Source organism: Muscardinus avellanarius, assembly GCF_963383645.1.
Source record: "Muscardinus avellanarius genome assembly, chromosome: 22".
Lineage (NCBI taxonomy): Eukaryota > Metazoa > Chordata > Mammalia > Rodentia > Gliridae > Muscardinus > Muscardinus avellanarius.
Window position 1 is genome coordinate 14,771,888 of NC_137808.1, and position 13,174 is coordinate 14,785,061.

At 55.4% G+C, this 13,174-nt stretch overlaps 1 protein-coding gene across 5 annotated transcripts in view; it reads right to left on the bottom strand.

The window, feature by feature from the left end:
- Positions 1-13,174, bottom strand: part of IQSEC1 (IQ motif and Sec7 domain ArfGEF 1) — a gene marked incomplete at both ends in the record, with an annotated part of 173,444 nt that overhangs the window by 4,669 nt on the left and 155,601 nt on the right. For all 5 annotated transcript variants that reach the window (XM_080718132.1, XM_080718131.1, XM_080718128.1 and 2 more), the window contains 5 exons: positions 2,460-2,636; positions 4,270-4,431; positions 9,603-9,702; positions 11,356-11,481; positions 12,248-12,277. In XM_080718132.1, the coding sequence (XP_080574258.1) occupies positions 2,460-2,636; positions 4,270-4,431; positions 9,603-9,702; positions 11,356-11,481; positions 12,248-12,277 (595 nt within the window). The remainder of the gene's footprint in view (positions 1-2,459; positions 2,637-4,269; positions 4,432-9,602; positions 9,703-11,355; positions 11,482-12,247; positions 12,278-13,174) is intronic.

Consider the following 13,174-nt stretch of genomic DNA (forward strand, 5'->3'; position numbering starts at 1 on the left):
TAATTATTATTATTATTATTATTATTTTATTTTATTTTATTTTTGGTGGTACTGGAGGTGGAACCCAGAGGCTTTCTACCTCCAGGCTATACGCTCAGACCTATTTTAAAAAATATTTTATCTGGAAACAGGGTCTCACTACGTAGCTGAGGCTGGCTTTGAACCCGTGCGATCCTCCTGTCTCAGCCTCCCAAGCACGGGGATTTTACAAGCGTGCTCCACCACGCCCGGCTTTAGTAATTTATTTTATTTATTTTTCAGTACTGGGGATTGAGCCCAGGGGCATTCTACCCCTGAGCTACACCCCCAGCCCTTTTTTTTTTTAAAGTCTTTATTTTGAAACAGGGTCTCACTGCGTTACAAAGAGCCTCACTAAGTAGCTGAAGCCGGCCACAAACGTGATCCTCCTGTCTCAGCCTCCCAAATGCTGGGATTGCATGCGTGCTACCACACCTAGGTGTTTGTCTGGAAACAGAATCCTGCCATGTTATTGAAAGCCCTCTCTAAGTCGTGGAGCTGGCCTCGAAGCAGTGATCCTCCGGTCTCAGCCTCCCGTGTCTGGGGTTACAGAGTGCACCGCCAGGCCTAATAGCCGCACGTCTTCTGGACTGTTCCTCTTTCTGGGGCCAGATCCAGGCCGGACCAGTCCTTCCTTTGCGTCCGTCCCGCCAGCCTGTCCTGTGCTCACCGTGGGTGTTGGGAGGCTGGGGGCTCCTCGGGTGGCTGCCCCCATCCCTCTGCTCCTCCGCTCACCCTCCTGGGTTGTTTTGGCCTTGGGCTCAGAGGACGTCACCGCTAGAACCTTCCTTGGCTTTGATCCCAGCGACGTCGATGTCAGCGTGGACAGTCATCAGAGTCCCCACACACAAACATGGCGGACGGCGGGCAGCGCTGTCTTTCTTTTATTTATTCTGTTTTGTTTTGTTTCGTTTGCATTCCCGGGGACTGAACGCTGGGGCATTCTGCTTCCATTTTTGAATTTTCCTTTTGAACCGGGGGGGTCTCACTAAATCACCGCCCGCTGGTAGCCTTGAACCCGCGATCCTCCCATCTCAGCCTCCCACGTACCCGGAGGCAGGCGTGTCCCGGCACACCCGCAGGCAGCTGCCTTTCCGATGGCCAGACCCAGAGTGGCGGTGGCCGGGGCGTTGGACAGAACCTCCCGCACTGCACAAACTCAAACAGAGACCCCAAGCGTCCAGTGGCACACAGCTGGGTGGCACACAGCCCCTGGGAAACCAGCAGTTCTCAACCCGGGGCGGCTCTGCCGCGAGCGGTTCCTGCAGACTCGAGAATTCTCGAGGCCGGGCAGCGAGGCTCGCCTCCGGTGGCGAGGCCCAGCACAGCGCCCGCCGCCCAGATGTCCGGGCTGTCCGCCACGTTGAGAAGGCCTGGCTTAACCCCCATGCTGGTGGTGAATTTCAGGACTTTACTATGGGGTTAAAAAAACAAAAAAGGAGAAAAGAAAGAGACAAAATGATGGCAAAGGGAAAAAAAAATAACTTTAACTAAAAAACAAACAATAAGAAACTCCTGAGACATGAACAAGGCACATGAAACAGTGCTGTGGGCGGGCGGGCTGGGGTCCTGGCAGCTCCCGCAGGGCCTGCACTGACTACGGGCGATGCCGGGCAGTGGGGTGGCGGGCACGACAGAGCTCTGGGGTCCCAGGGGCCCACGGGTCTACTGTGGGACAATGTCCTGTGGCCGCAGCTCCACCAAGGTCCCCGGAGCCTCCGCCCCAGAGAAGCTAGACAAACTCATGTTGGCAAAGGGGCCGCCGTGACCTCCCTCGCCCCGCTGTCTATCCCTGCACCTGCCTCCCTTGGGGCTGCCACGAGGCCGCCCCTTGAAGCTCAGGGTGTCCTTCACCTCCGGAAAATTTCGGGGTCTCGAGGTGAAACTGCTTGGCTGGGGGGTTACGTGGCTGGCAGCGAACTGAACACACACCGAAACGAAGCGACACCAACGAGCACAGTTACCACCAGGGTTTTCCTGATGCCCGCGCCTGCCGTGGCCACCGCCCCGGCGCTGGACGGGGGCCCCGGTTTCCTCCAGGGGCAGGAGGCCCTTGCGAGGGCAGAGGGGGCAAGCCAGACCAGGGGCAGCGGAGAAGGGGGAGCTCCGGGCAGCTCAGAGGGCCTCGCTCGGCCTCGACCACCAGCATAAAACGCGGGGATGCGGCAGAGCGGAGGACACGAGACACCGGCCTGCGTGGTGCGCAAGTTCAAAGACAGAGGACGGCGTGAAGGAAGCCCCGGGAGCAGAGGAGGAAGCGCGTCTGGCTGCTTGGCGGGAGTGGGCCGGGGCTTTCCTCCATTGAACGAGCTGTTCTCTGCCCTCCCGCGCCGTGGCTGGGCTTGGGGACAGCCCTGGGAGCCCGAGCAGGCCCCCGCCGGCCTGCAGCACGCCTGCACCTGCAGCCCGGGGCTGGGGCGGGGGTCCCGGGCGGCCCTTACCCGCTTCCGAGAGGTCGCGCAGGGAGCTGCTGAGGGCGCTGCGCTTGAGGCCCTCGCCGCCCGCGTAGCTGTCGTCCAGGCAGGCCCGGCTCAGCGTCCCGTTGCCCGACTCCTTCTTGAGGCTGGAACACTGGGACATGCTGGGCCGCACGACGCCCTTCTGCTTCTCCAGCTCAGCTGGAACAGAGAAGGCGAGGGCCCAGTGAGAGGCGCCCGGCCCGCAGCGGGCTGCCCGGGGCCCGGGCGCGGATGCATGGCTGCACGGCTGCCTCTGCGTGGGCTCTGGCGCGCGCGCTCTCCCTCTCTCCCTCTCTCCCTCTCTCCCTCTCTCCCTCTCTCTCTCTCCTCTCCCTCTCCCTCTCCCTCTCTCTAGGGGGCACCATCCGCCAGGTGACCGGGGAGCGAGGCCTGGAGCCGTGAGGTGAGGTGGGCTCAGCTGGGACCTCGCAGGCCAGCTGGAGAAGACCACGGAATAGTATTCAGGCTGAACTGCAGGGTGCAGCCCCAGACCCACGCGAGCACGTGTCCACGGAAGCCGGGTACTGGGGGCCTCTCCAGACAGGGAGGGCAGGGCCGGGGCTTCTGAGCCCCTCAGTGCCATCCGCCAAGGCCCCTGGAACAAGAGGCCTTTTTCTTTCTTTTTTCTATCTTTATTTATTTACTTACTTACTTACTTATTTTGTGGTACTGGGGGTGGAACCCAGGGGCCTTCTACCTCCGGGCTACACTCCCAGACCTATACTTGATTTGGAAACAGGGTCTCACTAAGTTGCCGAGAGCCTCACTAAGTAGCCGAGGCTGGCCTCGAACCCACGCCATCCTCCTGTCTCAGCCTCCCGAGCGCGGGGATGACAGGCGTGCGGCCACCACGCCCGGCTCTTTCTTTTTTTTTTTCTTTTTTCTTTTTTTGATACTGGAGATTGAACTCCGGGCATTCTACCTCTGAGCTACAACCCTAGCTCTTTTTATTTTACTGTTTACTTTGAAACATGATCGAAGTTGCTGAGGCTGGCCTCAAATCCGCGAGCCCCATCTCAGTCTCTCCCAAGTCCTGGGATCACACACGGGCGCCACCACACCCGGCTTTTCTTTTTAACTTTGAAGCCGGATCTCACTGAATCTCTGGGCATCTTGCTAACCTCAAGCCTGCGATCATCCTGTCTCAGCCTCCCAAGGACTGAGACTACCGCCGGGCGCCACCGTGCCCAGCTCTCTCTGCACCTCTTTTTTTTTTTTTTTTGGGTGGTACTGGGGTTCCTGGAAGCCCTTCTTCCTCCGGGCTACACTCCCAGACCTATTTTATATTTTTGAAACAGGGTCTCATACGCCAGCGCGGCTGCCTTCGAACCTGCGCGATCCTCCTGTCTCCGCCTCCCAAGCGCGGGGATGACAAGCGTGCGCCACCGCGCCCGGCCGGCCCTATTTTTTATTCTTTCTTTTATTTTTGGGTGGTACTGGGGTTCCTGGAAACCCTTCTACCTCTGGGCTCCACTCCCAGACCTATTTTATACTTTATTTGGAAACAGGGTCTCACTGAGTTGCCGAGGGCCTCACTAAGTAGCCGAGGCTGGCTTCGAACCCGCGCCATCCTCCTGTCTCCGCCTCCCGAGCGCGGGGATGACGAGCGTGCGCCACCGCGCCCGGCCTCTGTACCTCTTTCCGCGGCCTGGCCCACGGGCTGCCCCAATTTGAAGCTGTGGAAGCTAGGGTGGCATCTCCACTTCCGTCCACTGAGCCGGGGGGCTCAAGACAGGAGGGGCAGAGGCCGGCGTGCGCTGGTGAGCGGCTGCCCGGGCCGCCGGCCACTCACATTCTATCCGATGCTTTTCCATCTCCTGTACTTCCGCCACCGACTCCCGCAGGTCGTCCGTGAATTTCTTCCGGTCCTGAGGGTTGGGGGCGTTAAAGTTGATCAACACCTTGATGTCTGCGCCGGGGACGGAGGACGTCAGCCGGATGCCGTTGGGGTAATCTGCAAAAGGGGCAGAGAGAGCAGGGCCATGGGTTCGGGGCGGCCCCCGCGAGGTCCCCTGGTATGGCGACAAGCCTCTGGCCGTGGACCAGGGGGCCAGGAAAGAGGTGAGCCCAGGCCAGATGCCGCCGCACAGCATGGAGAGGGTGTAGGTCAGCCTCCTCTCAGAGCTGGGCATGGTGGGGCACAGCTGGAGTCAGAGTCCTCGGGAGGCTGAGACGGGGATGCAGGTTAGAGGCAAGCCTCCGCAACCAGCCAGACCCTCTCTTATTTTATTTATTTATTTTTTTAGTACTAGGGATGGGACTCAGGGGCATCTGACCTCCGAGCTCCACCCCCAGCCCCATTTCTTTATTCTTTATTTTGAAACAGGGTCTCACTGAGTTGCAGAGGGCCTCGCTAAGTAGCTGAGGCTGCCCGCGAACCGCGATCCTCCGGTCTCAGCCTCCCGAATGCTGGGATGACGAGCGTGCGCCACCACGCCCAGCTAAGACCCTGTTTCAAAAGAAAAATAAAATAAGCCGGGCATACTGTCGCACACTTGTAATCTCAAAACTTGGGAGGCTGAGACAGGAGGATCACAGGTTGGCGGCCAGCCTCAGCTACTTGGTGAGGCCCTCTGCAACTTACTGAAATCCTGTTTCAAAGTAAAGAATAAAAAAAATAGGACTGAGGTGCCCAGCATGGTGGCACACACTTGTAATTCCCACAGTCGGGAGGTGGAGACAGGAGGATCGCGCGGGTTCAAAACCAGCTGCGCTGGCTTAAGAGACCCTGTTTCCAAATAAAAAATAAAAAAAAATAGGTGTCTGGGAGTGCAGCCTGGAGGTAAAAGGGTTTCCAGGAACCCCAGTAGCACCACACACACAAAAATAAATAAAAGAAGAAACAAAAAATAGGGTTGAGGACCTCTGCAACTTAGTGAGACCTTGTTTCAGAATAAAAAATTAGGGCTGGGAGCTGGGAGTTGTGGTGCACGCTTATAATCCCAGTATTTGGGAGGCTGAGACAGGAGGATCGTGGTTCGAGGACAGCCTCAGCTATTTAGTGAGGCCCTCTGCAATTTACCCAGATGCTGTTTCAAAATAAAAAATAAAAGCCGGGCGTGGTGGCGCCCACTTTGCAATCCCAGCATTCAGGAGGCTGAGACCAGAGGATCGTGGTTCACCAAGAGCCTCAGCTACTTAGTGAGGCCCTCTGTAACTCAGTGAGACCCTGCTTCAAAATAAAAAATAAAAAATAGGGCTGGGGATGTAGCTCAGAGGTAGAATGTCCCTGGGTTCCATCTCCAGTGCCACAATAAATAAGTAAATAAAAATTTAAAAGCCGGGCGTGGTGGCGGCGCTTGTCATCCCCGCGCTCGGGAGGCGGAGACAGGAGGATCGCGCAGGTTCGAAGCCAGCCGCGCGCGCTGGCTTAGGAGACCCTGTTTCCAAATAAAAATGTAAAAATAGGTCTGGGAGTGTAGCCCGGAGGTAGAAGGGCTTCCAGGAACCCCAGTACCACCAAAAAAATAAAAAAAATAAAAAAATAAAAATAAAATAATATAAAATAGGTCTGGGAGTGTAGCCCGGAGGTAGAAGGGCTTCCAGGAACCCCAGTACCACAAAAAAAAAAAAAAAAAAAAAAAAAAAAAATTAAAAACAGGGCTATGGGTGTAGCTCAGATGTAGAATGCACCCGGGTTTCATCCCCAGTACCGCAAATAATAATAATAATAATAATAATAATAATAGGGCTGGGAGTATAGCTCAGAGGCAGAATGGCCCTGGCTCGCTGGGCAGAGGTAGCTGAACTGCGAGCTAAGAAGCCACAGCCCTGAAACTGCCTCAGCCCGGAGGCCTGCTCTCAGACACTGGGTCCACAGGCCTTCGACAGCGGCCCCAACTACAGAAGGATCAAAGCAGGATTGCCTAGGGCTGGAAGACAGACGCGCGTGAGAGGCGGCCATGACCCTGGAGGCTTGCAGAGGGGCCGAGGGCCCGGGGAAGGCCTGAGCTGGGCGGGCGTGCTAATCTGTCCCTTGGGCAGTTCCAGACCACAGGCTGAGGGCCGGAATGGCCTCCACCCCTGGGCTTTGCTGTAGACACCCCAAGGCGTGCTGGGCCCTCCCTTCCTGCGGCCGTTCCCCAGCCTGGCAATGATGTCAGAAGCGTCTGCAGCCAACATCAATCTCTTCTTCGCCCACACGTGGTGTGGGGCTGTGGGCCGCCGTTGTGTGCTTGTGTGTGTGTGTGTGTGTGTGTGTGTGTGTGTGTGTGCATAGCCCCTGCTGCCACGGGACAACCAACTCAGTTCTTTTAAGCCCCATAACATCTAAGTTTAGCATGAAGCTTTAAATACCAGCTTGATAACTTTAAGAAAAAAAAAAAAAATGTCTGAAGCCAGGCATGAATCCCAGGACTAGAGAGCCTGAGAAGAGGATCCAAGGTTCGAGGCCAGCCTCAACAACATGGCAAGAGTCTCAACCACCTTCGAAGACCCTGTTTTCAAACGTCAAAAAGAGCCGGGCGCGGTGGCGCACGCTTGTCATCCCAGCATTCGGGAGGCTGAGACCGGAGGATCGCGGTTCGCGGACAGCCTCAGCTACTTAGTGAGGCCCTCGGCAACTCAGTGAGACCCTGTTTCAAAATAAAGAATACAAAATAGGGCTGGGAGGCCGGGCATAGCGGCACGCACTTGAAATCTCAGCATTTGGGAGGCTGAGATCAGAGGATCACGGTTGGTGGGCAGCCTCAGCTACTCAGCGAGGCCCTCTGCAACTCAGTGAGACCCTGTTTCAAAAATAAAAAGACAAAAAAATAGGGCTGGAGTGTAGCTGGCAGAATGCCCCTGGGTTCCATCCCCACTACCAAAAAAAATAAAAAATAAAAAAATAGGGCTGGGGGTGTAGCTTGGAAGTAGAATGCCCCTGGGTTCCATTCCAAATACCACACACACACACACACACACACACACACACACACACACGTAAAAAAAAAAAGAAGTTGGCCATGGTGACACATGTTTGTAATCTACTTGAGAGGCTGAGACAGGAGGATCACAGGTTAGAAGCCAACTTAGTGAGACGCTATTTTAAAATAAAAGACTAAAAGTAGCTGGGCATATTAGCACATGCCTGTAATCACAGACCTTGGGAGGCTGAGACAGGAGAATCATAGGTTAGAGGTCAGCCTCAGCATCGTAGCAAGGCCCCGTTTCAAATAAAAAATAAAATGGAGGCCGGGCGTGGTGGCGCACGCTTGTCATCCCTGCGCTTGGGAGGCCGAGACAGGAGGATCGCGCGGGTTCGAGGCCAGCCTCGACGACTGAGTGAGGTTCTCAGCAACTTCGTGAGACCCTGTTTCCAAATAAAGTATAAAATAGGTCTGGGAGTGTAGCCCAGAGGTAGAAGGGCTTCCAGGAACCCCAGTACCACCAAAAAAAAAAAAAAAAAAAAAAAAAAGTCTGAAAGTATAGCCCAGAGGTAGAAAAGCCATTGGGTTCCACTCCCAGTACCACCAAAATAAATAAATAAATAAATAAATAAATAAATAAATAAATAAATTTAAAAAATAATAAAATAAAATGGGGTTGGGGTGTAACTCAAGAGTTAGAACATTTTTGGGTTCAATCTCCAATACCACACACACACACACACATACACACACACACACACACACACACACACACACAAAGAGGTAAACAAGAATTAAAAGAATTGGAGAGTAGCTCAAAGGTAGAGCCCACTGGGTTCAATTTCCAGGATAAAAAAAAAAAAAAAATTGTTTGAATTACACGGAACATTCCTACACTGGGATGGCCCGGGCCACCAGGGCACAGACACCCCTGGAGGGGCTGCAGGGGGCTCCTGCCCGCGGCCAACAGCACAGGGCGAGCCCCGAGCGTGGCAGTGACCCCAGCCCTGCTGCTCTCTGCCTTGGCATGGAGGTAGGAGCGTGGGGCCCTGAGGAGGGTCGTGACCCCAGGTCTGGAGGGGGGCGCAGGGCCAGCCAAGAGCTTCCTGTGGGTGCGAGCCGGTGCCCCTCCCCAGGCTGCCCCTGGTCCCACTAAGCACAGAGAAAGGGCCCCAGGGCCCGGATCCAGCCCTCTGGCATGACGTTTGGGGCAGGTAGGTGGGCTGCGGGTGTCCGAGGCTTTCTGAGCCCGCAGCAGGGAGGCTGATCAGACCCCAGAGGAGGAGGGAGCCCTCAGCCCGAGACAGGGATACCACAGAGAGAAGCTAGTGGCGGAGGCTAGTCCTGGTGGTACACACCTACATTCCCAGGGCTGGGGAGGCTGAGAGAGGAGGATCACAGGCTCAAGGCTGGCCTCGGCAACTCAGTGAGACCCCGTTTCAAAATAAAAAAATAAGCCGGGCGTGGTGGCGCACGCTCGTCATCCCAGCATTCGGGAGGCCGAGACCGGAGGATCGCGGTTCGCGGGCAGCCTCGGCTACTTAGTGAGGCCCTCCGCGACTCAGTGAGACCCGGTTTCAAAATAAAGAATGAAAAATAGGGCAGGGGGTGGAGCTCAGAGGTCGAAGGCCCCTGGGTTCCATCCCCAGACCCGCAAAATAAAAAAGTAAATAAATAAAATAAAAAAGTAAAAAAAATAAAAAGGGGCTTGGAGGTGGAAAGCCCCCTCCGTTCAATCCCTAGAACCAAAAAAAAGAGATAGAGGGGGCGGGGAGAGAGAGAAAGAAAGAAAGAAAAAAGAGGAGGGTGTGTGGCAGGTGTAAGTCAGCTAACCATGACCCCCAAGTCCCCATGACCGAGAGTGCTCCCTGGGCTCTAATGCACACGGAAGGTCCCGTTTACGCCTCTAGGGAGCCCCGATCCAGCAGGCACTACCGTCGCCCTCGTTACAGATCAAGGAAGTAGAGGCCAGAGGGGTTCGGGGGCCAAGCACCTAAGAGCGGTCAAGCGCCGGGGCCAGGATTCGAACCTAGGCCCCCGGGCTTCCGTGGTCCCTCGGGACGACCTCTCCCCTGCCCGGCTGGGTCCGCACGGGAAACACTTTGCTAGAACATTTTATTCCAAAGCGTTTTTTCCTGCTGCACGGACAGTAGTACACCGTCTCTCTCCTGCAGGAAGGAGAAAGGACACGGAGGCCCCTCGGGGGCCCTGTCCAGAGCTCCTCGGCTCCCCGCGGCGACATGAGAAGGGCCCGAGGGCCCAGGGGCAGACTCACACTGGTTTTCGAAGAGCAAGACCTGCATGCCGTACAGGGAGAAGGACTGGCGGAAACTGTACGTCACGGAGTTCTTTTTCTTCTGGAAGATCTTGGTGACCTGCGGGCAGCAGGAGACGGAGCCAGGCTGAGCCTGTGGCCAGGGTGGGGAGGACCCTGCGCTCTGCCCGGGCCCCTCCCTTAAGCCCACAGGGCAGGAGGCCCGGGCTCAGCCCGCGTCCCCAGTGCCATCCTCCCCAATACCACTGAGACGTGGTACCCACCGCCCTGCACGATCCTTCGGGTTCCTGTCCCTGCCGCCAGGCGGGGACCGGGGGCCCGACACCCTGGTGTCAACCGGAGCAGCAGTCAGACCCGACTCCACAGACCTGCTAGAAGCCAGGGCCTGGTCTTTTGAGGATCGCCCTGAGGGTGACCGCAGGCCTGGTTGGCACCCAGCTCGAGCCTGGCCCCTGGACTGAAGGACAGGACTCCGCCACCCCTGCCCTGGTCCTCAGCCCAGCTGCAGGCAAAGGGCTCGCGTCCACGATCTCCTCGGACCCCATCACCCACTGGAGGTTCGAAGTCAGGGGCTCCTAATAAAGGACTGCACACGCCTGTAATCTCAGCAGCCTGGGAGGCCGAGGCAGGAGGATCACTGGCTTGAAGCAAGACTTGGCAACTTAGCGAGACCCTGCTTGAAACAGGAGTGGTGGCACATGCCTGTAATCCTAGTACTTGGGAGGCTGAGGCAGGAGGATCGCAGGTTATAGCCCAGCCTTAAAAACTTAGCAGAACTTTTAGCAACCTAGGGAGACTCAGTTTCAAAACTGACAAGGAAAAAAAAAAAAAAAAAAAAAAAATATATATATATATATATATATATATATATATATATATATATATTTTTTTTTTTAAGTAGCTCAGAAGCCAGGCGCGGTGGGCACGCTTGTCATCCCCGCGCTTGGGAGGCTGAGACAGGAGGATGGCGCGGGTTCGAAGCCAGCCTCAGCTCCTTAGTGAGGCTCTCAGCAACTTAGTGAGATTCCATTTCCAAATATAATATAAAATAGGTCTGGGACATAGCCTGGAGATAGAAATGCCCCTGGGTTCCACCTGCGGTACCACCAAAAAAAAAAAAAAAAAAAAAAGAGTTCAATCCCTAGTACCCCCACAAAAAATTAATAATAAAACGAGTGGGGTGTAGCTTGGAGATAAAATGCCCTGATTCAGTCCTCAGAACCAAAAAACCAGAGGTTGAACCTACAAACTTTAATTCCCACCTCTACAGTCAAAGATCAGCGGTCTTCACCTCCAGCCAAGCACCCAGGGGCCCGAAACTTTGGAGAAAGGCCGGGGCATGTGAGGGAGACAGAAAACCCACAGGACAGGCCTCTCTGCCCTCTGCCTTGGCTGTTCCAAGCCCGCCTTTATTCTGGCAAGAGCTGGACTTCTCTTGGGCCTAGACCCCGCCCAGCCCCAGGGGGTGGGGCCTGCGATCGAGGCTGAGCCAATCAGAGAGCGCTGCTCCTGCCCGGCCCCAGCGATTGGCTGGGGGTTGGGGCTCTGATTCCCAGCCCTTGGGGAAGTCTGGCAGGCAGCTGGGCCAGGCAGGCTCGGACGAGGGGCCCCGCTGACAGCTGCACCGACTCTGGAAACATCTGGGCCGGAGGGCCAGGCCCATCTGGAATGGCTTATGTGCGACTCCACCCCTGCTGACCAGCCCCCTCCACGCACCCCCTTGGCCGGACGTCCCCCTCCTCAAGCCACCTACCACCAGGAGGTCGTTAAACAGAAAGATTTCTCGCTGGTGCAGTCCGAGTTTTTGGGGCTTATTGGGGTCTGGAACCTCGAAAAGGCGGCAGTAGCAGACCAGCCGCCGATGGGGCAGGGACAGCACCTGTGTAGGAGATGGGGGGACTGGCATCAGATACGCCTCTCCTCGGGCTGAGGGGTCCGTGCCCACTCTGTCCCCAGCCGCTGCTCAGGAGGGGGTCCTCTGCTCGGCTGAGGGGCCACAGGAAGTAACCCCGCTTCTGCGGGGCCTCCTTCTGGCTCTGCGTGGAGGCGGACCAGAGTCGGCCATCAGCTTTCTAATTTCCCGCAAGCTGTCCACCATACAGCGGCCCCTCGGCCCCTCTAGGCACCCTTTCCACTCAAGACGGGGGTGCTAAAGCTCAGAGACGCCGAGTAAGCTGCTCTCCTTGCTGGGTCCGGCCCAGGACACCCCTCTAGCCGGGTTAGGCCGGTAGGTGTGGGTGGTTCTGATGCCTGAAAGAACCCATCCAGGATCCTGAGGTAGCAGCCCACGCTCTGCAAACCTGGGCTGAACACAACCCCCTAGAGGCTCACGGGAGCATCCCCGACTTGGTCCAAGCCTCACTCAAGGCCGGGCCCAGCTCTGAGAGCTCCCTGGCTCCTATGGGAGCTGGACAGGTTAGTCAAGAGGCCACACCGAGGCCCTGAACCAGAGAAGGCAAGACTTTCCCTGCCCTGGGCCTGAGCCCGTGGCCCTCCCCGCCCTTGAAGCTGGGGTCATCATTAAACAGAAGTCTAACCGCCCTGAAAGTGAACTCGGGTGGCCAGGACGCTGGCTCTGGGAGCTGGGAACGGGGTGAAGGGGCCACGGGACACCAGCCAGAATGGAAAAGCAGAGAAATACTCACACAACCAAGCCCGTGATGCAGGGATCCAATCTGCAGGAAGACATTGAAAATGGAAGAAATGCCATTACTGCTTCGGGAGATGCATCTGGGCCCCAAGTGAGCTCATAAAGTGATAACCCCGTCAAAAAGTCCTCCAGGCGCCAGGCGTGGTGGTCCACGCCTGTCATTCCAGTATCTGGGAGACCAAGACTAGAGGATCGCTGATTTGAGGACAGCCTCAGCCATGTAGCGAGGCCCTCAGTAACTCAGTGAGACCCTGTTGCACAATAAAAAAAAATTTAATAAAAAAAACAGAAAAGAAAAAAATATTCTCTGGTAAGAAAGAAAGCAAAAAGAAATATTGAACTGTTATCTTTGAGTCATCAAAAGCTTGGTATCAGACAAATGAAACTGTTTTGTGAGATTATCATCGTTAATATTGGATAAATTGCTATAAAACTAAAAAAAAAAAAAAAAAATTTAAACAGGGGCTGAGGGTGCAGCTCAAAGGTTAAATGCCCCTGGGTTCAATCCCCAGTATTAGCACCAAGATTAAAAAAAAAAAAAGGAAGCCGGGTGTGATGGCGCACACTTGTCATCCCAGCATTCGGGAGGCTGAGACGGGAGGATGGTGGTTCAAGGACAGCCTCAGCTACTTAGTGAGGCCCTCTGCAAGTTAGTGAGACCTTGTTTCAAAACAAAAAATAAAAACTAGGACTGGGGGTATAGCTCGGAGGTAGAATGCCCCTGGGTTCCACCTCCAGTACCATAAATAAATAAATAAATAAATAAATAAATAAATAAACAAATAAATAAACAAATAAGGAAAGAAAGAAGGAAAGAAAGAAAGAAAGAAAGAAAGAAAGAAAGAAAGAAAGAAAGAAAGGGCCAGCCAGCCCCCAGGGCCCGGCAGGGCCTCTCCCGATGTAGCCAGCAGGGTGAGGAGGA